Consider the following 27,483-nt stretch of genomic DNA (forward strand, 5'->3'; position numbering starts at 1 on the left):
GGTGAGCGAAGCAAAATCACTGTTATCTTTCAATTCGTTGCCTGGCTTTGAGGAGCTCTGCGGTTAAGCCTCCATTCCTTGCGTGTTCCAAGCCACGCCCCAAATGGAACCTTTTCAACGACACAATGTGGTAATTCTGGGGCAGCACAAACCATTAATGTGAGAGGTGAACGTTGGCTATGCAGGTGGTGTGAGCTGATCTGCATGCAACCATGGAACAACTTACCGTCCAAATGAACCAGGGGCTTCCAGATTTGTGTCCAAAACGACTGCAGTGACTCCTGTTGTGAATGGAGCTCTGGAGCAGATGGTTGATTACTTTAACCCATGATCACGAGGATTCATTTCAAAAAATGGCTGCAATTTGCACAGGAGTACCGACAATGGATTTACACCGATTGGCAAATGATTGACTTCTCTGAAGAATCACGTTTTGAGCTCTATTGAATGGATGGACGTTGGCGTGTCAGGTATGAAATCGCCAAGAATAAACACCCAGCAACCATACATAAGTTGGTGAATGTAGCGTTATGGTCTGGGGTCACTTAATAGCTCTGGAAGGCACTCAACTGATACGAGTATTTCTCCATCCTTGCCAATTATGTTTACCCTTACATGTTGACGGTCTTTCCCATGACTAAAGGGATCGTTCAATAGGACAATGCGAAGTCATACTACCAGAATTAATCACAAGTGATTCGCAGAGCATGACTAAGACTTCCAGCTACTTCCCTGGCCTCCAAATTCCCCAGCCCTTATCCCAATCGAGCACATTTGGGACCATGCTCGACTGGATCAACCATTATGCGTCCGTCCGCAACTGTTGGACACATTGCAGTCTGCATGGCTTCAGATACCTCTAAGCCATCCAGCATCTTATTTAGACTCTCCCATGGTGTTTGGCTGCTGCCCATATTGCCAGAGGAAGTTATTCTGGATATTAGCAGGTGGTCATATTAATTGACTCGATCGTGTATAAACAGAAATTGGTGCTTTTATATATGGAGTGGATGTTCCATTTCTAGACTGCAAATGCCTTTCAGTTCAATGCGGTTTACAAAGAAAAAGAAGGAACTGTACAACAACAGTGACCTACAAAACTCATTTAAAGCGATCAATATTCATAAAGGCCTAAAAGTTACCAATGCCATCAATTTCCTAGAAATCTGATGGATGATTTCAATAATTTTCTAAAGTGCAGGTAAGATGATGATAACAATAACAATTTTTGAAGTTTGTCATCCCAACTAACTGCCTGAAAAGCAAGTGATCATTGTAAAAACTTCTTGTAATCACAACCTCGTACCGAAAGGAATACAAATAATGAAGTGACTTGTAACAGGTGAACAGTCTTAAAAAAACAAACAAACAAAAACCCAACAACAATAAACTGGATTGAGCCACTAAATACCCGGGGACCTGTCCTTGAAGAACTCTATAACAAAAGGACCCAAATTTAAACAGTACCCTGGCTTCAAAAGGGAGCCAGTGAAGCTCTTTGTAAGATGATCAGATTTCTTCAGATTGTAGATCAAGCGCATGGCCTTATTTGGGATTTTGCACAGTCTATATAGATTTTTACGCTGACCAGCAAGAGGGACTGAATTACAATAATCCAAAGTGCTAGCGTTTGAACCAACAATTTGAATGAAACAAAATCAGAATAGGATCTGATCGCATGCAATTTCCATAGAATGAAAAGCATTTCCTAACTAGCACGTTGGTGAAAGTCTTCAAAGAATGATTCTTGTCTAATAAACTCTTAAGCGTCTCAATTCAGAATCAATAGAGAGAGTTACCCCATCTAGTATAAAGTTTTTTTTGTTTTTTTTTTTCTAATACCAGGTTGGAAGGGGAGGCAAAGAAAAACTTTGTCTTATCACTGTTAAGTTTTTGATTGAAATTTTTAATCCAATTCTCCATAGCATGAACAGTATCTTGGATCAGGTTAAGAGATGCTGAAACACTAGTACTAACAGGAATGACGATGATAAAATATCATCTGCGTAACTATAAAGTTTTAAATTGAATGATGATAGTCTCTGGCCCAGAGTCGATAGATAAATATTAAAAAGCACAGGGGGAAATGGAGAGCCCTGTGGGACACCACATGGGTTACTCCATTTGTCTGAATAAGCTTCATTAAAAAACACTTGGTATGTGCGGGTTTGCAAAAAGTCTTGTGAAATGTTTTGTGCACTTTAGTATGTATAGCCAAAACACTATGCCACATCTGTTACAGTCCCTACTCTCTGGAACGCAATGCCCCCTGTTCTTCCGGACAAAATTATATTAGAACGTTTTAAAGGAAAACTAAAAACATTTCTATTTAAAGATGCCTTTAACCTCTAATATACTGCCCTTTCTTTTCTTTTCTTTTTTTAAAATATTTTTATTAGCGATTGCAACACAGAGCATACAGGAATCCAACCGTACAAGGACGCAATGCACACAAGTAGTACAAACTGTATGGAATACTCCAGCGGGCAGCATACAGCCCTTTCTAGAGTTTTGCTCTCACTTTAGCTTCGGTTTATAGATGGGATCCCCTCCCTTTTGTACTTCCCTTAAATGGCTCTCTTTCCTGTTTTGAAATGTACTTCTTACCTCCATCCCCATCGTCGTAGGATGTTGGATTTTTGTGTCATAATGTTTGTTACATATTTAAAACTATAAAATTTGGGTATAACCGCCTAGTTTTTTAAAAAAATAGTTAGTGAATGATTTGGGTGCATCTTATCAACTATGCATGATAGGAATGAAAATGGGGTTCTCCATGGAACTTCTTCCTAATGGTGATTTTATTTTTCCTTTCTGTTTGCAGAGTTGCAGGCCTTACATGAAATGGTTCAGCAGAAAGTGGTTACTTTGTTGAGTGACCCAGAAAATATTGTTAAGCAGACTTTAATGGAAAATGGCATAACACGCCTTTGTGTTTTCTTTGGGCGTCAAAAAGCCAATGATGTCCTCTTATCTCATATGATCACTTTCCTAAATGACAAGAACGATTGGCATCTCCGTGGAGCATTTTTTGACAGCATAGTAGGTAAGTATCTTGTTTCCTGTTCACTAGCAAGTTAAAAGAATGTGGTCTTTGTTCTTTTATAGCTCACTGTCTCAAAATGCAGCAAGTCTTTTACAAAGAAAACTCTATGGAAAGGACATCTTATATCTAGAATCAGAAAATAATATTAAATATTTTACTAAGGCCAGTACTGGGCAGACTTGCACGGTCTGTGTCTGTGTATGGCTGTTTGGTGGGGGATGGGCTGGGGAGGGCTTCAGTGGCTGGGAGGGTGTAGATGGGCTGGAGTAGGTTTTCATGGAGATTTCGGCAGTTGGAACCCAAGCACAGTACCGGGTAGAGCTTTGGATTCTTGCCCAGAAATAGCTAAGAAAAAAAAATTTAAAAATTTAAATTGAATCAGGTTGAACAGACTGGATGGACCATTCGGGTCTTTATCTGCTGTCATCTACTATGTTACTATGTTATAAATATGCATTGTTGGTGTATTTGCGTGAAATTGTCCCCAAAATTCTGCTCTTGTAGTGATGCTGTGACTTTGGATAATCCCTTTTCTTTATTCAAGTTGCTATATAGGAGGGTGTTGGTAGTATTGTTGCCTCTCCTCTCCTTTACAAATTGTAGTAAGATGAGGAACCAGAATACATACACATTCCATTCTAACAGTGTTTTTTTCTGACTAATTCTGAAATACTGCATGGAATATGCTTTGTTAATCTACTTTTCTGTATTATAATGCTGTTATAGGTGTTGCAGCATATGTTGGGTGGCAAAGCTCATCGATTCTGAAGCCACTACTGCAGCAGGGTTTGACAGATGCTGAGGAGTTTGTGATCTTTAAAGCTCTCAATGCCCTTACCTCCATGTGCCAGTTAGGACTGCTGCAGAAACCTCATATTTATGAGTTTGCCTGTGATATTGGTGAGTTCTTGTCCTTTATACTTTGCTCTTGAAATGAGAAGGCTGTTTCAAACTGAGCGTTGGGTACTGAAAGCAAAAAAATGTATACATCTCCCTTCATATTTGTGGGGGTTAAGAGGCACAGCTCCCTCATGAATATTAAAATATCGCAAATAACTTTAGGGCCTACATCCTGACTCCCTCCTGGACCTCTGTACAGCTTACCTTTGAAGCCCTGGTGGTGTAGCGGTGAAGCGGGGCAGGAGCGATATTCTACACTCCTGCCCTGTGCAGATCCGCTAACAAAAATGGCTGCCTCAGGTTCCTGCAGCAGTCTTGCGACATCCATTTTTGATCATGGATCTGCACAGGGATGGAGCATAGAAAGATTGTTCCTGCCCTGCATCACCACTACACCACCAGGGCTTCAAAGGTAACCTGTGGAGGCAGGAGGGGAGGCTGCTTGTTTTGGAGACTCATGAATAACTCTGAGAATCTCAAAACTGTGAATATGGAGAAAGACCTGTATATACTTTATCGTCCGTGCCTGAACAGTCCAGATGAGTGGATTATATCCCTCTGCAAGCAACTTTACTCCTCTTGTAGAGGGCTGGTGCCTCCTTCAGCTTCTCAGTATGGTTCATTTTTCTAGGCTACCAGATGGACTCATTTCTGGTGAATCTTGTACTTTGGAGGTAAATGATGCTAGGAGCTCCTTTTTGGTGCATATTGCCTGGTCAGGGCTAGCAGGGCACAGTGCTTACAGCAGTGCTTCTCAGGAGTTATTGCACAGATTGGCAGACCCCTTAAATCCTACATCACCTGATGAAATAACTGAAATCAATTAAAAAAACCAATAAAATCAGATCCTGGCTCCGATATAACAAACTCTCATTGAACATCCTTAAAACTACCAGTATCCTTTTCTCGCTGTCCCCAGATGAACATCCATGTTTACCCATTTGTATTGATTCTTCCCCAATTCAAATGGACAGTAAAGTCAAATTTCTCGGAGTCATTCTAGACAAGGACCTCACCTTTCATGAACAAATTAGAGCAGTTACGCTGTAAAGTTTTCATAAGCTTAGGCTCATCCGCTGTATCTCTTATTTTCTTGATCCCCCTTCTATCAATATCCTAATTCACTCTCTTGTAATTTCAACCATTTACTACTGCAATGCTCTTTATCAAGGTATAAACTAGAAAGAAATCCGCCGATTACAACTATTGCAAAATACTGCTGTCAAATTAATCTATCATGCAAAAAAATTTGACCATGTTACTCCTCTCCTCCGCAAAGTACATTGGCTACCCATTACTCATTGCTTCACCTATAAAATACTCCTCACTTTTAAAACAAAAAACTCTAACCAACTGGTGTTCATACATAAACTTTTGATCCCATACTCATCATCAGGGCCCTCCAATCTAACAATCAAAACCTACTTTCCATACCGTCAATACGCGAACTGTTTTAAGATACCACTCGCAAACTCCATTTTTTCAGTCACTCCCCCCTCTTTGTGGAATGCCCTTCCTTTAGATCTTTGATTAGAGAACTCTCTTGAAAAATTTAAAGCTAAACTTAAAACTTTTCTCTTTAAAGACGCCTATACTCTTTAGTACCAGTCCTCGCTTCCTAAATCCCTAACTCTTGTGAAACCTTGAAACACCAAACGCTTCTCTTGAAGCGAACCCCACCCTAATGTCTCACCACTCCCCATTTACCTTCCTTTTTTACTTATTTTACTTCGATGTATAATCCGTCTAGTATTTTAATGTTTGATAAACATTGCTTTTATTTACCTATTTTATTGCTTTCTTCAATCTTATTTTATTGTACACCGTTTAAACACTTGTTTTGATAGACGGTATATCAAAAATAAAGAAACTTGAAACACTGAACTTCTGAATCATAGTGATGAATCATAGTGGGGAAGAAGATTAGGAAGAGGATAAACACTGTAAAAATGCTAGAGCAGCATGGTCCCTTTTTAAGAACACAGTCACCGAGGCGCAAAATCTGTATATACTGCGTATCAGCAAGGGTTCCAAGAGGAGAAAGAACAAGGAACCGGCGTGGTTCACAGTAGCACTGAACGAAGAGATCATAGAAAAGAAGACTTTGTTTAAGAAATGGAAAAGGACAAAAACAGATGAAAACTGGAAAAAGCACAAAAACAACATCAAAGTAGGTGTCTTAAGGCGGTGAGAGGGGCCAAAAGAGAGTATGAGGAAAAAATAGCCAAGAAGGCAAAAAATTTTAAGCCGTTCTTTCGATATATTAAGGTGAAATGACCCGCAAAGGAAGCAGTGGAGGCCGTTAGATGACCATGGAATAAAGGAAGTACTAAAGGAGGAAAAAGCCATTGCCAACAAACTTGAACACATTTTTTGCGTTTGTATTTACCAAAGAGGATATATCCAATATACCAGAAGCAGACAGGCTAAACACAGGAAATGAAGATTGGAAACTGACAGGATCGACAATCAGTCTAGAAGAGGTATACGGGCAGATTGATAGGCTTATAAACGATAAATCCCCGGGACCAGATGACATCCACCTGAGGTTAATCAAGGAACTGAAAGGGGTTATAGCTGGACTGTTTCAACTAATAGCCAATCTGTCGATTTAAATCAGGAAGGATTCCGGAAGACTGGAGAGTGGCGAATATTATGCTGATCTTCAAGAAAGGTTCAAGGGGAGATCCAGGAAACTACAGACCAGCGAGTCTGACTTCGGTACCGGGAAAGATGGTAGAGGCGCTGATAAAGGACCGCATCATTGATCACCTTGATGGACAAAATCTGAGGACCACAATCTGATGAGAACCATCCAGCACGGCTTCAGCAAAGGAAGATCTTGCTTGACAAACTTACTGCACTTCTTTGAGTGAGTAAACAGGCAGATAGACAAGCCATGGAATCAAGGGTGATTGTACTCACGTGGATTAAAAACTGGTTGGCGGATAGGAAGCAGAGAGTGGGGATAAATGGACCAAACTAAACTAAACCTTAAGTTTGTATACTGCATCATCTCCATAAAGATAGAGCTCGACATGGTTTACAGATAATTCAGTAAATGAGGGAAGGCCATAATAAGAAATTAGAGGTTAAGAAGAGGATAGCTAGCTTTACATTTTAAATAGATAGCTTTACGTTTTGGAGAAAAGCCAGGTTTTCAGATGCTTTCAGAATAATTGGAATGAGACACATACTCGGACTGGAAAAGCGTCACAAGTGGAGTGCTGCAGGGTTCGGTGCTCGGGCCCGTGCTCTTCAACATATTTATAAACGACCTGGAAATTGATGTGACGAGCTAGGTGATTAAATTTGCGGACGATACAAAATAATTCAGCGTAGTGAAGACGCAGAAGGATTGTGAAGACCTACAACGAGACATAAACACGCTCGAGGAATGGGCCGTGAAATGGCAAATGAGTTCAACGTGGATAAGTGCAAGGTGATGCTTGTCAGTAACAAAAATCTTATACACGAATACAGGATGTCCGGTGCAGTACCTGGAGAGACCCCCAGGAAAGAGACCTGGGAATACTTGTAGACAAGTCAATGAAAGCTGTCCGTGCAATGGGCAGTGACGGCGAAAAGGGTGAACAGAATGCTAGGAATGGTTAAGAAGGGGATCACAAACAGATCGGAGAAGGTTATCATGCCGCTGTACTAGGCCATGGTGCGCCCCCACCTGGAATACTGCATCCAACACTGAAAGCATTGAAAGCAGTGCATGCAAATAGATCTCATGCATATTCATTGGGGAAATACTGAAAACCTGACTGGAATACGGCTGTTGAGGACCGGAGTTCCCTACCCCTGGGCTAGAGAAACTGGGCCTCTTCTCCTTTGAAAACAGGAGACTGAGAGGGGACATGATCGAAACATTCAAGATGAAGGGAATAGACTTAGCAGAGAAAGAGAGAGTGCTCACCCTCTCCAAGGTGGAGAGAATGAAAGGGCACTCTCTAAAGTTAAAAGGGGATAAATTCCGTACAAATGTTATGGATGTAAGGATGTTCTTCACCCAGAGAGTGGTAGAAATCTGGAATGCTCTTCCAGAGGCTGTTATAGGGGAAAGCACCCTCCAGGGATTCAAGACAAAGTTAATCAAGTTCCTGCTGAACCAGAACGTACGCAGGTAAGGCTAGACTAAAATAGGGCACTGGTCCTTGACCTAAGGGCCACTGCATGAGCAGATTGCTGGGCACAATGGACCACTGGTCTGACCCAGCAGCGGCAATTCTTATATTCTTACCTCTTCTTCATATTGATAATGGTTGGTCTAAATTCAGAGACCATGGGCAATACTGCTCAAGCAGCGTTTTCCCTTTCTTAGGAAGGTAGTTTTGGACATTTGGTTTGAATGGGGTGATCCCCTCTGTATTGTATGCTACTTTTTTCTGGCTGTGCAACCTCGTGGCAACACTTAGTCTTTTACTAGGTGGTTGAACACTACTTAGGGAGCTTCCCTTCCCCCTCCCTCACTCCATTCTGTGTCTCATGTTCATGCTGCCTTCCTCCTTTCTTCCATCCTTTGTCCGAAGTTTGTGTCCCCCTCCCTTCCTTCTGTGTCCCAACATGACCCTGCTTCTCCCTTTCTATGCCAGTGCAGTCCCTCTTCCTCCCTCCCTGTCCCAACGTGATCCTTCTCCTCCCTTCCATGTCCCAAGGCGTCCCTCGTCATCTCTTGTTCCGCATCCCAAATTGGTGCTTCCCGCTTTTACCTCCTGGCCAGCTCCCTCCTCCCAGACACACTTCTCTTGGAAAAGCCGCAAGTGGTGGCTTCTGCACACGGTCTGCTAGTCTTCGTGAAACTACGATTGGCGGCTCCTGCACGCAGTTCAATGACCCAGAAGCCTTCCCTCTGACGTCTGCATGAGAGAGAAAGTTTCTGGGTCAGCGGGCTGCTTGCATGAGTCACCTATTGCAGCTTTGCGAAAACTAGAGGACCATGTGCAGGAGCTGCTGCTTGCGGCTTTGCCAAGAAAAGTGCGGCTGGGAGAAGGGAGTCGGCCATAGGTGCTAAACACCTGTGGGAGGCACCAATTTGTGTTGTCACCCACCTGGCCTTCACTAGGGTAGCCGGGATGGGTGACTACACCAACATAAGCGCGTCACTCAAAAGGGAGAATGGCCCTTCAGGGTGAGACCGCTAAAACTATACAAGTCAGGTTTATTGTAAAACTCAAACAGCAAAAAAAAAATAAAAAAATCCCCCCAAACAGTTCTGACTTTTCAAAGGATAAGTTCAGGTTTATTATATCACCTTTTCCAAGGTGACAAGCTCAGACTCTCAGGTAAGTTTATCATTAAGCAGGCTTCATTATTATGCCAGCAGAAAAACAAAAAAAACCCCAACAACCCTGGCTTCTATTCATTCAGTCAAGCTTTTGTAAGTCCCACAGAGTTCAGCTCTTTCTGGGCTGCTTTCACTCTCCAAGCAGGCCCAGGAACAAATGTCCATACACAATAACTGTGCTCAGGGCTGGCAAAAAGGCAACAGCCCAGCAAGGTGCCCAGACTTTAGCAGTCCTAATCAAGTCCTCTTCACTGGGCCCTTGTATTCAATAACAGAAACAAACTTTCATCAAGGTTAGTCAGTTTAACAGTTTCTATGCTTGCCTCTCACCAGCATTGGTAGGTGTTTGTTCCACAGATGGTACACAAGAAGAAGAATACCACAAAAGAAATATCCCACCCGGATGTCACACTCCCCAGCAATGCTAAAAATACTGCAAGTTTTTTATAACAGAACCCCCCCCCAAAAAAAAAAAAAAAAAAAGAAACAATTCCAGCAGTTCATTGCTAACAGCTAGTTGAAACACAGCCAGCTGCACAGGTCTTTAAACAGTAAAAGGTTTCCCCAAGCACAAAAACCACACAGGCCTCAGTCCTTCTCAAAATACAAAAGAGAAGGAAAAAAAAACCCCCTCAGAATAGTTACTTGTCAACCATGCAGAGGTTTTTCTCCATTTCCTCTGAAAAGGTAGGATCCGGCTCTGGCTCAGTAATCTCCATGCTTTTACCTCCTAAGCATGGCTCTGGAGTCTGGGGTTCTTCAGGACCCTGCCATTTCATTGGTTCCTCTTCTGGTGACCACTGCTTAGCCTGGAGAGCTCTTTTCAGCCACTGCTCCTGTACTGCTCTGCTTAGCTTCTGCAAGCTAGGCTTAAGTTTAGTAGAGCCCCACCCAAACCTAGCTGAGAGGGAAGCAGGTTTCAGCTCCCTCTGGCTCCCCCGGCGGTCACTCATGGGAATTTCCTCCTCTCTCCTAACAGGGCTCTGCCTAGGCTCAGATTGGGGATAGGCAGCTCTGGGTGGCTTGAACTGCTTTCTGATATATGGTTGCTTATTCCTATGCCGTGGAAGCACTGTTTTACTGCTTTCCTGTGTGTCAGGGCTGACTAAGTTCTGAACTATCACAGTATGTAAGTATGGAACAGAAGATTGGATGTACCAGTTTGTCGTTTGATAAGCATCCAGATAATTTAAGATCAATAATGTTAAGATTGTTTTTTTTTAAGTTATTTGGACACATATTAAACGACAAACTGGTACATCCAATCTTCTGTTATACAATCTTTTTTTTTGTTTTGCTGCTTCATTTCCTTTGTGGAAACGTTTGGTGCTATTTTGATTTTGTTGTTTTGTATGCAAGTATGGAACGTATATTTTTCTCCAGTGTATAACTAGTTGACCAGCTGGACTTGCTCTCTTCAGCCTGGAAACTTATGGAAGCAACAATGGAAGAAACATTTTGGATAATTCTGTTGGCAGCTAGATCAAAAATGCAGTACTCTCTCTTTTTTTTGTTGTTTTTTTTGTTTAGATCAGTGTATTGAGAACTGTGTGCCGTGACACACTAGTGTGCCTCCTGAGATTTCAGGTTTGCCACGACACACTGGGGAGGAGGAGAGGCACTGGCTTACTGCCTGCAGGACATGCCTCTCGTGGCAAGAGGCATGTCCTGTAGGCAATCAGCGGGGCCTCTCATTCTCTTCAGCCCTCTTCCCTGCTGGCATCTCCTACTGGCGGTTCAGGGCCCATCTGGAGGGCCTTTGCGCATTCGCGGATGTTGATGTCATGACATCACGCATGTACGTGTCATCATCATGGTGACGTCTGCGTTCTTCCGGATGCCTCGAGCTGTGGCCACTATGCTTAGTGTGCTGTGGCGCTACAAAGTTTGTGGGACAGCCGAAGGGAGACTAGGAGCTGTGCCTAGTCCTGAGCACATGGTAGAACAGTCCTGAGCACATGGCAGAACAGTGAGCGGAGCAGAGAGTGTGCTAGCAGGAAGAAGCGGAGAGAGGAGCAGAGAAGGCAGTGCTAGCAGGGGAAGAGGCGAGAGCTAACTCCGCCCACCCCCGACATCACCAGCCAAATTACCCCATAAAAGGGGATGAGCCAACGGCAGAGAGTCCACAGTGCAAGGCCAGCTGAAGGGAGACTGTAGGAGCAGTGCCTAGTCCTGAGCACATGGTAGAACAGTGAGCGGAGCAGAGAGTGTGCTAGCAGGAAGAAGCGGAGAGAGGAGCAGAGAAGGCGGTGCTAGCAGGGGAAGAGGCAAGAGCTAACTCCTCCCACCCCCGACATCACCAGTCAAACTCCCTCCATAAAAGGAGCAAGCCAACGGCGCGCAGCCGTTCGGCGAGCGGCAAAGGCGCTCGCCTTAGCGAGAGCGCCTTTGCGAATGGCCTCAGGAAGGGCATCAAGGAAGGGCTATCAACTTTAGCCGGTCTCTTAACCCTTTCAGGACCAAGGGACATATTTGTCCCATAACTTTAAAATCCTATAAATTTTGATTGGGATAGTCTACAGTTCTAAATTTGATATGTACGGATTCCATATGATACTGCCTTTATGTAAACAAACTGGTTCCGACATTCATTTATTAGCGTCGTTGCCAGATTGACGAGAAGATTCACTTGCCACACTGTCCATAAGCCAGAAGTATGATTTTTTTTTTTTTAAAAATAATGATATTTCACAAAAAAAATCAATTTTTTGGCATCTGCAAGCCCTTTTTACCATAAAAATGTCATCAAAACCACAAAAATTGGCCTACGATCCTTATGGTCCTGAAAGGGTTAACTTCTACAACTAGCTAATTAACCAATTGACTTTAGTCTTTCTTCAACTTTCTTCCAAGTCTTTCAACTTTCTACTTTCTACCTAACCAACAAGCAACTAAACCTTTCACACTTAACAGGCGGACCACACCAATCACTCTATCCCCAAACCATTTTAACAGGCAGACCACACTGTCCTCTAACATTTAATCAGACTGACCTCACTAGCACACTAACAAGCAGGCAATCTTAACTGACAATTAACTAACTACTCTATCTCCCAGACTAAGAACTAACTAGCTACCTCTATCCCTCCAACCTCAACACTTTCTGACAAAACCTAACAGCCCCCATCCTAACAAATATTTTAAAAAAAACCCCAACTTTTTGTAAATGGCAGGTAGAACTAGAAGCAGCAAGACTTCTATCAAGACAGGCAGTCCAGTCACCGAAAGTACCCAGGGGATGGCTACGGTCTTCGTACAGATGGAAGGGACGCCAGGACGGAGGGCAGGGTCTCTGTACAGACCGAGGCCATCCCCTCAAAGATGTCTACAGTCTCCACACAGACGGAAGGAATGGATCAGCCAGATGAAAGCCTTTTACTAGAGCTGAGGAGCCTGAGAGAGGAGGTTCAGCGCTTAAGATGTATCCGAGACGACGAGACCTTCATCGACGAAGTCATCCAGGAGCTGTCTCAGATCGCCGAACAGGAACCTGACAAGACCATCCTAGAGACACCCAAAGCATCCAAACCTGCAAACTTGAGACCAACTGTCGGAATACAGGAAGTGGCTGGGGACACTGATTCCTGGCAGCTGGTGACTTCCTCCACAGGAAAACGCAGAAGACCTTATTTTGTCTCTTTCTCTCACATACAGGGCGGCTCTACATCGACACCACAAATCACCCTGAGGAACAGATACCAGCTGCTACAGGAAGGTCCTGACAACGAGGAACAGGAAGTTGTTCAGCAGACGGTTCCAGTTCCGGAGTCAACAGATCGGCCCACCCCTAAGAAGCGCAGAGTGGTGGTCATCGGGGATTCGCTGCTGAGGGGCACCGAGGGTCCAATTTGTAGATCAGACCTGCAATCAAGAGAGGTCTGTTGTTTGCCAGGGGCCAGGATCCGGGATGTAACTGCTTGCCTGGACAGACTCATCAAGCCCCATGACCACTTCCCCATGATTCTCATCCACGTCGGAACCAACAACACCGCCAGGAGCACCCCGGAGAGCATACCTGAAGACTTCAGAGCCCTGGGTGAGAAGCTGAGGAGGATGGATGCGCAAGTGGTCTTCTCCTCGATCCTCCCAGTAAGGGGCAAGGGCAGTGCCAGGGAGGATCACATCCAGAGGGCAAACGACTGGCTGCAGGGATGGTGCAAGGAGATGAACTTTGGGTTCTTGCACCATGGAGAGGCATTGCAAGGACTACAGGGACCAGACGGGTTACACCTGACCAGAAGAGGGAAGAACGTCCTTGGACACCGTCTAGCCCGCCTACTACACAGGGCTTTAAACTATGTAAGTTGGGGGAGGGTACAGGCACAAACAACCTACCTGGCGAGCTAAGCTGCCAATACTTTTTTGAGACTAAGGTAAGTAAACACCGATCTGGGTCAGGGGATAGTATACACACTTTCGAGTCTGGGGTTGGCTCACATTATAATTCTGGGTCTAAAGGGAGTACACATTGTAATTTTGGGTCTAGGGGGAGTACACATTGTAATTCTGGGTCCAGCGAGAGAACACACATTGCAGATTGTACTAAAGGAGTTCAAGTAGCCCAAGCGGGAATACTCCCACAGGGTACACACATTTCCGAGTCTGGGATAGGAACACACGATAGTTCTGGGTCTGGGGAGTCCGGGATAGGTGCACGTTGTAACTCTGGGTCTAGGGAAAGTACAAAACATGCGAATAATGCTAAAGGTGTCCAAGTAGCTCAAGCGGGAACATCCCCACTGAGATGTAACAAACATACAACATGGAGGGCTATGTACGTAAACGCCCACAGTCTGGGAAACAAGATCCTGGAATTAGAAACAGAAATGAGGAATGCTGACCTGGATGTGGTGGCGATATCTGAGACCTGGCTCACGGACTCCCACGGGTGGGACATGGTTATACCGGGTTACAACTTGCTTCGCCGGGACAGGGAGGGCAAAATGGGAGGAGGTGTAGCATTATATACTAAAGATGACATTAAGGTCACCAGAGTCACAGATGTCCACTACACTGGGGAATCCCTTTGGGTAAATTTGGCCAGAGGGAAGGACAAATGCCTGTATCTTGGCATATTATACAGATCCCCAAGACAACAGGATGACTTAGATATGGAATTAATCGGAGATATAGAGAATATCACCTTGCGTGGGGACACAGTATTGTTAGGTGACTTCAACATACCTGATGTGGATTGGGACACACTTTCCTCTGCTTCCGGCAGCAGCAGGAGGCTATTAAACTCTATGAAGGGAGCAAGACTTAGGCAACTGGTGTTGGAACCAACAAGGGATCAGGGAATACTGGACCTGATACTTACCAATGGAGAAAGTGTCACAGAGGTCTCGGTGGGCGACACATTGGCCTCCAGTGACCACAACATGGTACGGTTCAATCTCAGGAAAGGTTTCACTAAATCTACTACACTGATCAAGGTCCTCAAATTCAAGGACACAAACTTCAAAGAAATGGGAGACTTCGTTCACCAGGCGCTACAAAGCCAAGCAGAAACCGATAACGTGGAAGAAATGTGGTCGACTTTGAAAACCACCATACAAGAAGCAACAAACCGCTATGTTAAATCAGTAAGAAAACGGCGAAGGAACAATAAGCCACAGTGGTTCTCTGCGGAGATTTCGGACCTCATCAAGGAGAAGAAAAAAGCATTCATCTCTTACAAACAATCAGGGAAACAGGACTCTAGGGAAGTCTATCTGGCCAAGTCAAAAGCCATCAAAACAGCAGTTAGGGAGGCCAAATTCCGCATGGAGGAGTCTCTAGCGAAGAACATCCAAAAGGAGATAAATCCTTCTTCAGGTATATCAGTGACAGAAATAAGAACTCAGGCGGGATAGTACGTCTTAGGAAACCAGACAGAGACTATGTAGAAGCGGACTTGGAAAAAGCCCAACTGTTAAATGAATACTTCTGCTCAGTCTTCACCTGCGGGCGCCAGGACTCGGCCCTCAGCTACAGATAAGGGTTGACGCAAATGACCCGTTTAGTAATTTCGAGTTTACACCCAGCGGTGTCTACTGCGAGCTGTCAAAGCTTAAGGTTAACAAGGCAATGGGGCCTGACAACCTACACCCCAGGGTGCTCAGGGAGTTGTGTGATGTCTTGGCGGAACTGCTATCCGCGCTCTTCAGTCTCTCCCTTAGTACAGGTAATGTCCCGTTGGACTGGAAGACGGCTAATGTCATTCCACTCCACAAGAAAGGCTCCAAGATGGAGACAGCAAACTACAAACCGGTGAGTCTCACATCAATAGTGTGCAAACTAATGGAAACTCTAATCAAACGCCAATTGGATATGATCCTGAACGAGGAGAATCTACAGGATCCCCGTCAACATGGATTTACTAAGGGGAGATCCTGCCAATCCAACCTGATCAGCTTCTTTGACTGGGTGACGAGGAAGCTGGATGTTAGGGAGTCCCTGGACATTGTATGGACTTCAGTAAAGCATTCGATAGCGTACCTCACCGCAGGTTGCTGAGCAAGATGAGTTCTATAGGATTGGGCGACACATTGACGAAATGGGTTGGGAACTGGCTTGGAGGTAGGCTTCAGAGGGTAGTGGTGAACGGCACCCCCTCCGAAATGACGGAGGTAATCGGTGGAGTGCCGCAGGGCTCGGTCATGGGCCCGATCCTATTCAACATCTTTATAAGAGACTTGGCAGAAAGGCTGCGAGGTAAAATAACATTATTTGCCGATGACGCCAAACCAAGCAATGTAGTGGGCAAAAGCACAACAGACATAAATTCAATGTCCGACAACATGATGCAGGACCTACTCCTACTGGAGCGCTGGTCTAGGTCCTGGCAACTTAGCTTCAATGCCAAAAAATGCAACGTCATGCACCTGGGCAGCCAAAATCCATGCAAGACTTACACCCTTAATGGCGAGATCCTAACAAAAACTGAAGCAAATGAGACTTAGGGGTGATCGTCAGTGAGAACATGAAGACTGCCAATCAAGTGGAGCACACAACGGCTGGATAAATTTCAGCAATTTAGAAAAATGAGCAGAGGGATAAAGATGTTGTTCTTCAAAAAAAGCCACATACAGACATGCCACAGTAGGGGCCATCTTGGCTCCCGTAGCTGTGCCTCGAATTTGTAAAAAGAATTGGTTGTCAAATTCGAAATAATTTTTACTTAGTGCAATGTGGGCAATAGTCACCAAAAAGTCAATATGTTTTGCAGATAATTCCATTTTGTGTAGATGGTGCTGTATAATCATAATAGCTGCTTCCTGTGGGATGTTAGTATATAAAGCAGTAATGTCGGGGTTTTTTTCAGAGCTTTCACCTCCTACTTGTAAATTGTTCTTGCTGCCGGTTCCCTGACGCAGAGTCGAAACGTGGCACGTCGGAACCAGCCACATTGTAAAGTTAAGTTTTTCAAATCATTTTTCATATATTTACAACTTGAATGAAAAGCTTAGCATAGCTGTATCAGCTAGCTATTTAGTAGTGAAAGCAAAGCTATACATTTTTAGAACACTGCAATGATTGGGTGGTGAGGCAGAACAAATTGCCTTCATGTCTCTGAGCAGAGTTCTATTGAATGCCACATGAACAATACAGTTATATCATTGTAATTGTAATTGTGATAAGTAGTGACTTTTCTATTTGTGCATTGATTTTTTAGTCACTCTCCTTCAAGTTATTTTCGCTTGAACTGATTACCCCGTTCTATTCATCTTGACTAAATCAAGTGGAGCAAGCTTCATCCAAGGCAAGGCAAATCATAGGTTGCATACGCAGGAGTTTCGTCAGCCTGAAGTCATTATGCCATTGTATAGATCCATGGTGAGGCCCCACCTGGAATACTGTGTGCAATTCTGGAGGCCGCATTACCGTAAGGATGTGCTGAGACTGGAGTCGGTCCAGAGAATGGCCACCCGGATGGTCTCGGGACTCAAGGGTCTCCTGTACGAGGAACGGCTGGATAAGTTGCAGCTGTACTCACTCGAGGAACACAGAGAGAGGGGTGAAATGATCGAGACATTCAAGTATCTCACGGGCCGCATCGAGGTGGAAGAAGATATCTTCTTTTTCAAGGGTCCCGCGGCAACAAGGGGGCATCCGTGGAAAATCAGGGGCGGGAAACTGCACGGGAACACCAGGAAATTCTTTTTCACTGAAAGGGTGGTTGATCGCTGGAATAGTCTTCCACTTCAAGTTATTGAGGCCAGCAGCATGTCTGATTTTAAGGCCAAATGGGATAGACACGTGGGATCTATTCACAGAGAAAGGTAGGGGAGGGTCATAGGGGTGGGCAGACTAGATGGGCCGTGGCCCTTATCTGCCGTCTATTTCTATGTTTCTATGTTTTCTATGACACTGGTTTAGATTGATAAAAATAAGGCTTTTAAAAAGTTTTTGATATCTTTTCTCGGTCCATTCTTGCTATCATGAACTAGATGAATTGGAGTACTGTTTTGATGATCTTTGGTTGTAAAGCATTCACATAGCACAAAAAACTGAAGAGTGGGCTTGAGGAAGAGGAGTTAAAAATAAAACCAGATGTTTGCTTTCAGGCTTGCTGGAAATATGTAAGAAATCAAATAAATAAATAAAACAATCCTACAGAAGCTGTGACTCTCTAATAAAAGATGTATATCGCTTAGCCCCCTCCCCTCAATATTAGAAAGGTATATATGACAGAGGCAGCAGGACTTAATGCCATTTAATTTTCAGGTCCCTAACCTGTCTACTCACACTTTCTTCCCCCTCCCCAGCAAAATTTTGATAAATAAGCTTAAGGATTGTGATCATTTACAACAATGTTGTAAAAAGTAATGTCATGAAAATTGCCTACCCTTTCTGTAGGTAAAAGTATTGCTGATAGTTCTTTGAGTTTGTAAAGCTGCCAGGACCAATCAGTTTGCTTTGACTAGAGCTTCTCTTTGCTGCCCTAGGCAACTGTCTGGTCTTCCCTAATAGTTAAACTGGCTCTGAGAGAGAGCTATAGTCAGTCCTGGGTCAATGATTTTCCCCGAAACCTCAATGTTATGCATAATTCATATCTTGAGATTCTGCATGAACTGCCTTGATTGCTGAGAAACATATTTCATGTGTATTAATTGTGAATATCACACAAACTAAACCAGCTTGTGACTTCCAAACTGAAATTGCCTACCTCTAGTATAAGAGCTGGTATTTTGAAGAACCTGTTGTTGTAATTGTTGAGGCCCTTCCTCTATTTGCTTCCTTGCTTTCACCGTTGAGTGATTTACATGTATCAAATGTTTTCCTTTGTAAATAAGAGTGGGAATAAAAAGTGAATGTGTCTGGGTTACTGTGTATTTCAGCTCCCTTTCTGTGCCACCCCAGCCTCTGGATACGCTATGGAGCAGTGGGATTTATCACTGCGGTAGCGCAACATTTAAATATTGCTGATGTGTACTGCAAGCTAATGCCCTATCTGCATTCATTCATCACTCAACCAGTAATACAGGTAAGGCCATCATATACAAAATACAATACAATGCAAATTCATGTATTCTTCGACAAGCCAATAGGTTCATTGCAGATAACAACAAAAGATAATGAGCCATATCTAGGAAATTACAAAATACATTGACATCATGGCAATATTAATATAACCAAGGTAACAATTAGATTAAAAAATGATACGAAAAACATTTTTATTGAACATAAACCAATAAAAATTCAGGAGTCAATGATAGTCAAATTGTTCAAGATTTTACGATTTCAGTTTCCCTCTCTATTTCCCTTCCCTCTTCTCATCATCTACTATGTTATGTTATGTTACCCCTAGTTTAAATCTGTTTCATTCACTAAAAAAAATGTAGAACAACATCCATAACAAAGATCATGTATACATTATGATATAACCCGGCGCCCAGCGCCCCTACACACCAGCTCGACCGGGCCGGCGTGGGAGCCCTGCTCCGCCCCCCCGATCCCGCAGGAGGACACCATTTAAAAAACAAGACCCGGCGCCCAGCGCCCCTACACACCAGCTCGACCGGGCCGGCGTGGGAGCCCTGCTCCGCCCCCCCGATCCCGCAGGAGGACACCATTTAAAAAACAAGACCCGGCGCCCAGCGCCCCTACACACCAGCTCGACAGGGCCGGCGTGGGAGCCCTGCTCCGCCCCCCCGATCCCGCAGGAGGACACCATTTAAAAAACAAGACCCGGCGCCCAGCGCCCCTACACACCAGCTTGACCGGGCCGGCGTGGGAGCCCTGCTCCACCCCCCCGATCCCGCAGGAGGACACCATTTAAAAAACAAGACCCGGCGCCCAGCGCCCCTACACACCAGCTCGACCGGGCCGGCGTGGGAGCCCTGCTCCGCCCCCCCGATCCCGCAGGAGGACACCATTTAAAAAACAAGACCCGGCGCCCAGCGCCCCTACACACCAGCTCGACCGGGCCGGCGTGGGAGCCCTGCTCCGCCCCCCCGATCCCGCAGGAGGACACCATTTTTAATTTGATCCAGCGCCAACGGCGCACCGCGCCTTTGTCGTGCGCCTTTGGGAAGCGACTGCAGGGACAACTGCCGAATTACAGAAACTGCCAATACCAGCTAACCTAGAGGTGAGAGAGAATAGCCACCTAACACCACCCGGAAATCACTCTAGAACATCACTACCAAAACCAAACATACAATTACTAGGTGACTCAACTACAAACAGGAACTCGACCAGCCTACATACCGAGTCCCTCCAAAGTACCAGCAAATCCCACAACAACTTCTCTCAACCACTCACACAATGGATACAAGCACACCCAAACTCATCCTTGCCATACTACTGCTATCCCTCATCATAGACAAATGGAAAATAGCTGGATACCACACACAGCCAATCCCAATCATTACAGTACCACACAAATCCGTTCTACAAACCAGGAAACTCCAAACCCCTAGAACCTTGATCCTCTGTTCACCATCCAGCCAATCAAGCATACCCACAATCTGGGGAAAAAGACATACAACAAAAGCCAAGATAAGCTCACAAAGACCTCAGACATAAAAAAAAATACTATCAAATATAGCTCCTACCCCCTTCCCACTCACAAAAATCACACCAATAGCATGTTCATACTTAAATATACGATCGGTAGGTCCAAAAACAGAACTAATCAAAGACTGGCTAATCAAAGATGATCTAGGATGCCTCTTCCTCACTGAAACCTGGCTCACATCCGACACAGACCCTCACATTATTGAAATCTGTCCCAAAGGATACAAAATTGAACTAGTATGCCGAGCCAACAGAAAAGGAGGAGGGCTAGCAATCATAGTAAAAAAACAACTTCAACATCAAAGTCCTAGCCAAGCACTCCACCCCCTATTTAGACCTTCTAGCCTGCCAACTCTCTGACACCACCCTTACAGGAAATCTAAATTGCCTTCTATGCTACATCACCCCAGGAAAATGGAACATCACTAAACATGATCTAGAAGAGTTCATCCTCCAGAACTCTCTTTCCTCTACAAATAATCTGATCCTTGGTGATTTAAACCTCCATCTAGAAGACCACACCTCCAAACAAGTAGTAGATATTATATCATACCTCAGTACCCTATCGTACCAGATCCTCAACCCGGAACCAACACACGAAAAAGGTCATCAACTCGATATAGCAGCATACTCATCCCCAAACCTCAACCCACAAAACATACAAATCACCAACGGCACCTGGCAACCCACCCTATGGTCGGACCACTACAAATACAACTTCACCATCAACTGGGAGCAAAACAAAAATAAACCCACTCCTCCCAAAACAAGCTTTATGACCAGGCAGAAAATCGAACCCAACACATTCTGGAGCGCAGTGGATCCAGCAATAGATTCCAGCAACCCTAGCGAATTCATAAACACCTGGAGGTCTCTCAGCGAATCGACATTGAACAAACTAGCACCACTAAAAGCAAAAAACAAAATACATAGACAATCAGATAAATGGTTTGACACCGAACTCCTACAACTAAAAAGGAAATGTAGACAACTAGAAAGGGCATGGATAAAACAGAAACAAGATATTACTAAAACAGAATGGAAAATCCAAATCAAGCAATACAAAATCAAACTGAAGGAAAAACGCAAAGACTATTACTCCAACCTCATAGGCACCGACAAACCAGACACAAAAAAACTGTTCAACCTAGTAAGAAACCTTACCGACACCAAACCATGTCTAGCCACCCAGGAAAACCTAACACCTACAGCCTCTCAATTAGCAGACCACTTCAAAAACAAAATCATCTCAATTAGAACAACATTCATTAACCCACAAAACAACATAGACAAGATTCTAATAAAACCCACAACAGATGAAGCAATACCAGCAGACAGGATCTGGACTGACTTCCCTACAACCCAGTGGACTGAACTGGACAGGCTATACAAAAAAATATTGCAAATCATCATATGATCTGAATAACTGCCCACCATACCTACTAGCAACTGCTTCCACCAACTTCAAAGCTAGCTACACATTATGGCTACAAACCACACTCAGGGAAGGCCAGTTCCCACCAGACCTCGGAGAAATTATAATTACGCCTATACTGAAGGACCCCAAAGGTCCAACAAATAACCCATCAAATTACAGACCAATCGCTTCTATCCCAACATACATCAAAATAATAGAAGGACTAGTTGCACAACAACTGTCCATGTACCTAGAAGCCCACAACATCCTACATCCATCCCAATCCGGATTCAGAACCAACCACAGTACAGAAACTCTTCTGGTAACTCTACTAGACATAGCTCGAAGTCACCTCAGCCAAGGAAACAGACTGCTAATCATTCAATTTGATCTCTCAGCTGCATTCGATCTGGTGGACCACTCCATACTTCTCCAAATACTAGACGCAATAGGAATCTCAGGTAAAGTTCATAACTGGTTCCAAGGCTTCCTTAAAACTAGAACATACAGAGTCAAATCAAAAGACATTCTATCTAAACCATGGTCGAATCCATGCGGAGTACCACAAGGTTCTCCCCTCTCTCCCACACTTTTCAACCTATTCATAGCTTCCCTAGACACCACCCTGGATGCCCTAAATATTACTTCTTTCAGCTATGCGAACGACATAACCATCCTCCTCCCATTCGACATAAACGACCCAATCTCCTCAGGACGCCTGAAAACTACATTGGAAACAGTGGAAAAATGGATGACAGATCACAAGTTGAAGCTGAACTCTGACAAAACTAAATTCTTACTACTAGAGAAGGACAAAAAAACCATCCCTAACAGAACTGGAAGTAAACTCAATCAAGTACCCTATACAGAGCGCCCTCAAAATCCTAGGTATACATTTAGACAGACGCTGCACAATGCAAACACAAATCCAAAAAATCACCCAAAAAGCATTCTTCACAATGCGAAATCTAAGAAAAATCAGAAAATTCTTTAACAAAGAGCAATTCAGGATCATTGTCCAATCCCTTGTGCTAAGTACTGTAGACTATTGCAACAGCCTCTACTTACCTTGCCTGACCAACACAATAAAAAAACTACAGACCATCCAGAACACAGCCCTCAGACTCATATACTCACTCAGCAAACACGACCACATTACCAATGCATACCTTGAATCCCACTGGCTACCAATAAAAGCAAGAACACAATTCAAACTCTACTGTCTCATTTTCAAAGTAACCCACGGCACGGCACCCAGTTACCTAATTAACCGTTTTCACCACTACCTCCCACCAAGAAGAAGGAGAACACAGAACCTCTTCACCTACCCACCACTCAACGGTACTAGTCGTAAGAAACTTTACGACAACCTTCTGGGGACACAGGCAGCTAAAATAGACTCTGACATCTCAAAATTACTGACCAAAACAACAGACATAAAAGAGTTCCGCAAAGAAATAAAAACATTACTGTTCAAAAAATATCTCCCATCACTCTAACCACCACCCAATGAGCTCCCAATCAACGACTTCGGAAACACCCACCTATATTATCTTTTTATCTGTGATCTAGAATGTACTGTAATTCTTCTACACTACACCCGATTTAACCGATCGAGTCGACATGTATTACCTCTGTAAAATGCATTATCTTCTGTTATATGTATTATCTTCTGTAATAAGTATTATCTTCTGTGAAATTGTAGGATCATAACTCATTACTGTTCCTGTAACTTACTCTTATCCTGAAATGTAATTCTACTGGAATGTCCCAGATATTTTCTATACTGTAATCCGCCTAGAACCGCAAGGCACAGGCGGAATAGAAATCCCTAATGTTATGTAATGTAATGTAATTATAAAATATACCATTCCTTTTTTTTTTCCTCCTTTATTCATTTTCAAATTTGACAATAAGTGCACAAAATAATATATTTCAACAAGTTATTACACAATAGCACTTTGATATCTACTACATAAAAATCTAGTGATACGTTTACCCCCCTACCTCCCAACCTTCATCATATTTTCAATCAGAATATACACATATTATAGAATATATTATAACATATTATGTAAAATTGTACCCAACACCCTATCCCCTTTGGTGTGCCAAAAGAAGAAGAGAAGAAGTGATGAACAATAGAACTATCTTTACTGGAGGGCTCTGAGGTTATAAGAGTCATAGACTTGCTTTACAATTTTGTATTGTATTGTATAGCCTACTCCAAACCATCCAACACATAACCAATAATTGGAAGAATCACAGTAACCTTAGTTATACATTTTGGTGGAATACATTATGTCATATATTTAAAATGGAATGAGCAATAGCAATACAAAGAGGGACATATACTAAATTTATAAAAATATGGGGGCCATTGACAAAATATTGTCGTGAATAGTCATCACTTCTCTTCTTCTTTTCTTTTTCTTCTTTTGGCACACCAATATACCATTCCAAAGAAAGCATTGAGAGAGTATCAAGATATGTAAATCAAAATTGTAAAGCAAGTCTATGACTCTTATAGCCTATTAGTGGAAATACAGAGCCCTCCAGTAAAGACAGTTTCATTGCTTAATTCTTAATCCTTATTATCCCCCTCGCGTGGAATTTTTTAAAAAGATGTCAAGTTTAACAAGTGATTTTGAATGATTTGATAAGAATCATTCCTGGACTCCAGGATAACATATTTCTGTAACAAAGTAAAGGTAACACGTGGTCCATTCATCCTATGTATACATGTGTATGACCTGCTAAGCCGATTTTATTTGCTTTTCTTGATGATTCTTCAAATTGCAGATCGATAAGGAAATTGTGCTGCTGAGTGTCCTAAAAGAGCCGATAAGTCGTTCCATATTCGATTATGCATTACGTTCAAAAGATATTTCAAGCCTTTTCAGGCATCTTCAGATGCGCCAGAAGAAGCGGAATGGTACTCTTCCTGATTGCCCTCCTCCTGAGGATCCAGCTATAGCTCAGCTATTAAAGAAGCTGTTGTCTCAGGTAGTGCTACATTTTGTTATGACTATAGAAATACGAGTGTCATATGTCCCGTTTATAATTTTACTATGGGCTCAGAACCACTGTAGTTCTGGGTATATGGGGAGTACAGATTGTGGTTCTGAGCCTCAGGAAAGCACAAATAACACAAACAATGCTAAAGGTGTTCAAATAGCTCAAACAGGAATATCCCCACTGAGACATAACAAAAATATAACATGGAGGGCTATGTACGTCAACGCACACAGTTTAGGAAACAAGATCCTGGAATTGGAAACAGAAATAAGGAATGCCGACCTGGATGTGGTGGCGATATCCGAAACCTGGCTCACAGACTCCCACGGGTGGGACATGGTCATACCGGGTTATAACTTGCTTCGCCGGGACAGAGAGGGTAGGAAGGGAGGGGGTGTAGCATTATATACTAAAGATGACATTAAGGTCACGAGAATCTCAGATGTCCAGTATACTGGGGAATCCCTTTGGGTTAATTTGGCCAGAGGGAAGGACAAATGCTTGTATCTTGGCGTAATTTACAGACCCCCAAGACAACAGGATGACCTGGATATGGAAATAATCGAAGATATAGAAAATATCTCCTTGCGTGGGGACACAGTATTGCTAGGTGACTTCAACATGCCTGATGTGGATTGGGTTACACTTAACTCTGCTTCCGGCAGCAGCAGGAGGCTATTAAACTCTATGAAAGGAGCAAGCCTCAGGCAACTGGTGTTGGAACCGACAAGGGATCAGGCAATACTGGACCTGATACTTACCAATGGAGAAAGTGTCACAGAGGTCTCGGTGGGCGACACATTGGCCTCCAGTGACCACAACATGGTATGGTTCAATATCAGGAAAGGTTTCAATAAATCTACTACACTAACCAATGTCCTCAAATTCAAGGACACAAATTTCAAAGAAATGGGAGACTTTGTTCACCAGGCGCTACAAAGCCAAGAAGAAACCGATAACGTGGAAGACATGTGGTCGACTTTGAAAGCAACCATACAAGAAGCAACAAACCGCTATGTAAAATCAGTAAGTAAACGGCGAAGGAACAATAAGCCACAGTGGTTTACTGCGGGGATCTCAGACCTGATCAAGGAGAAGAAAAAAGCATTCATCTCTTACAAACAATCAGGGAAGCAGGACTCTAGAGCAGACTACCTGGCCAAATCAAAAGCCGTCAAAACAGCAGTCAGGGAGGCTAAATTCCTCATGGAGGAGTCTCTAGCAAAGAACATCCAGAAGGGAGATAAATCCTTCTTCAGGTATATCAGTGATAGAAGAAAAAACTCAGGCGGGATTGTACGTCTTAGGAAACCAGACGGAGACTATGTGGAAAAGGATTCGGAAAAAGCCCAGCTATTAAATGAATACTTCTGCTCAGTCTTTACCCGAGAAGCGCCAGGGCTCGACCCTCAGCTACAGACAAGGGTTGGCTCAGTTGACCCGTTTAGTAACTTTGAGTTTACGCCCAGCAGTGTCTACGGTGAGCTGTCAAAGCTCAAGGTTAACAAAGCAATGGGGCCGGACAACCTGCACCCCAGTGTGCTTAGGGAGCTGAGTGATGTCTTGGCGGAGCCACTGTCCGCGCTCTTCAACCTCTCCCTTAGTACAGGCAGCGTCCCGTTGGACTGGAGGACGGCTAACGTCATTCCACTCCACAAGAAAGGCTCAAAGATGGAGACAGCAAACTACAGACCAGTGAGTCTAACATCGATAGTGAGCAAACTAATGGAAACTCTAATCAAACACCAATTAGATAAGATCCTGGATGAGGAGAATCTACGGGATCCCCGACAACATGGATTTACTAAGGGGAGATCCTGCCAATCCAACCTGATCAGCTTCTTTGGCTGGGTAACGGGGAAGCTGGATATTGGGGAGTCCCTGGACATCGTGTACCTGGACTTTAGCAAAGCATTCGATAGCGTACCACACCGCAGGTTACTGAGCAAGAAGAGTTCTATAGGATTAGGTAACACATTGACGAAATGGGTTGGGAGCTGGCTTGGAGGTAGGCTCCAAAGGGTGGTGGTGAACGGCACCCCCTCCGAAATGACGGAGGTGATTAGTGGAGTACCACAGGGCTCAGTCTTGGGCCCAATCCTATTCAACATCTTTATAAGAGACTTGGCAGAAGGGCTTCGAGGTAAAATAACATTATTCGCCGATGACGCCAAACTGAGTAATGTAGTGGGCAAATGCACAACAGACGAAGATTCAGTGCCCGACAACATGATGCACGACCTACTCCTACTGGAGCGATGGTCTAGGACATGGCAACTCAACTTCAATGCCAAAAAATGCAAAGTTATGCACCTGGGCAGCCAGAATCCATGCAAGTCTTATACCCTTAATGGCGAGATCCTAGCAAAAACGGTAGCAGAACGAGACTTGGGGGTAATCGTCAGTGAGGACATGAAGTCTGCCAATCAAGTGGAGCAGGCTTCGTCCAAGGCAAGACAAATCATGGGCTGCATACGAAGGGGTTTCGTCAGTCATAAGGCGGAAGTCATTATGCCATTGTATAGATCCATGGTGAGGCCCCACCTGGAATACTGTGTGCAATTCTGGAGGCTGCATTATCGCAAGGATGTGCTGAGACTGGAGTCGGTGCAAAGAATGGCCACCCGGATGGTCTCGGGACTCAAAGATCTACCATACGAAAAACGGCTTGACAAATTACAGCTATACTCGCTCGAGGAGCGCAGAGAGAGGGGGGACATGATCGAGACGTTCAAGTATCTTACGGGCCGCATCGAGGCGGAGGAAGATATCTTCTTTTTCAAGGGTCCCACGACAACAAGAGGG

General features: G+C 43.9%; 1 protein-coding gene across 2 annotated transcripts in view; it reads left to right on the top strand.

Moving 5' to 3' along the window:
* PIK3R4 (phosphoinositide-3-kinase regulatory subunit 4) overlaps positions 1-27,483 on the top strand; it is a 155,368-nt gene that overhangs the window by 38,067 nt on the left and 89,818 nt on the right. The window contains exons 5-8 of one of the 2 annotated variants that reach the window (XM_033930022.1): positions 2,825-3,046; positions 3,773-3,946; positions 18,563-18,708; positions 24,463-24,666. In XM_033930022.1, the coding sequence (XP_033785913.1) occupies positions 2,825-3,046; positions 3,773-3,946; positions 18,563-18,708; positions 24,463-24,666 (746 nt within the window). The remainder of the gene's footprint in view (positions 1-2,824; positions 3,047-3,772; positions 3,947-18,562; positions 18,709-24,462; positions 24,667-27,483) is intronic. The other variant, XM_033930023.1, reaches the window with a different exon arrangement.

Source organism: Geotrypetes seraphini, chromosome 2, assembly GCF_902459505.1.
Source record: "Geotrypetes seraphini chromosome 2, aGeoSer1.1, whole genome shotgun sequence".
NCBI classification, from domain to species: domain Eukaryota; kingdom Metazoa; phylum Chordata; class Amphibia; order Gymnophiona; family Dermophiidae; genus Geotrypetes; species Geotrypetes seraphini.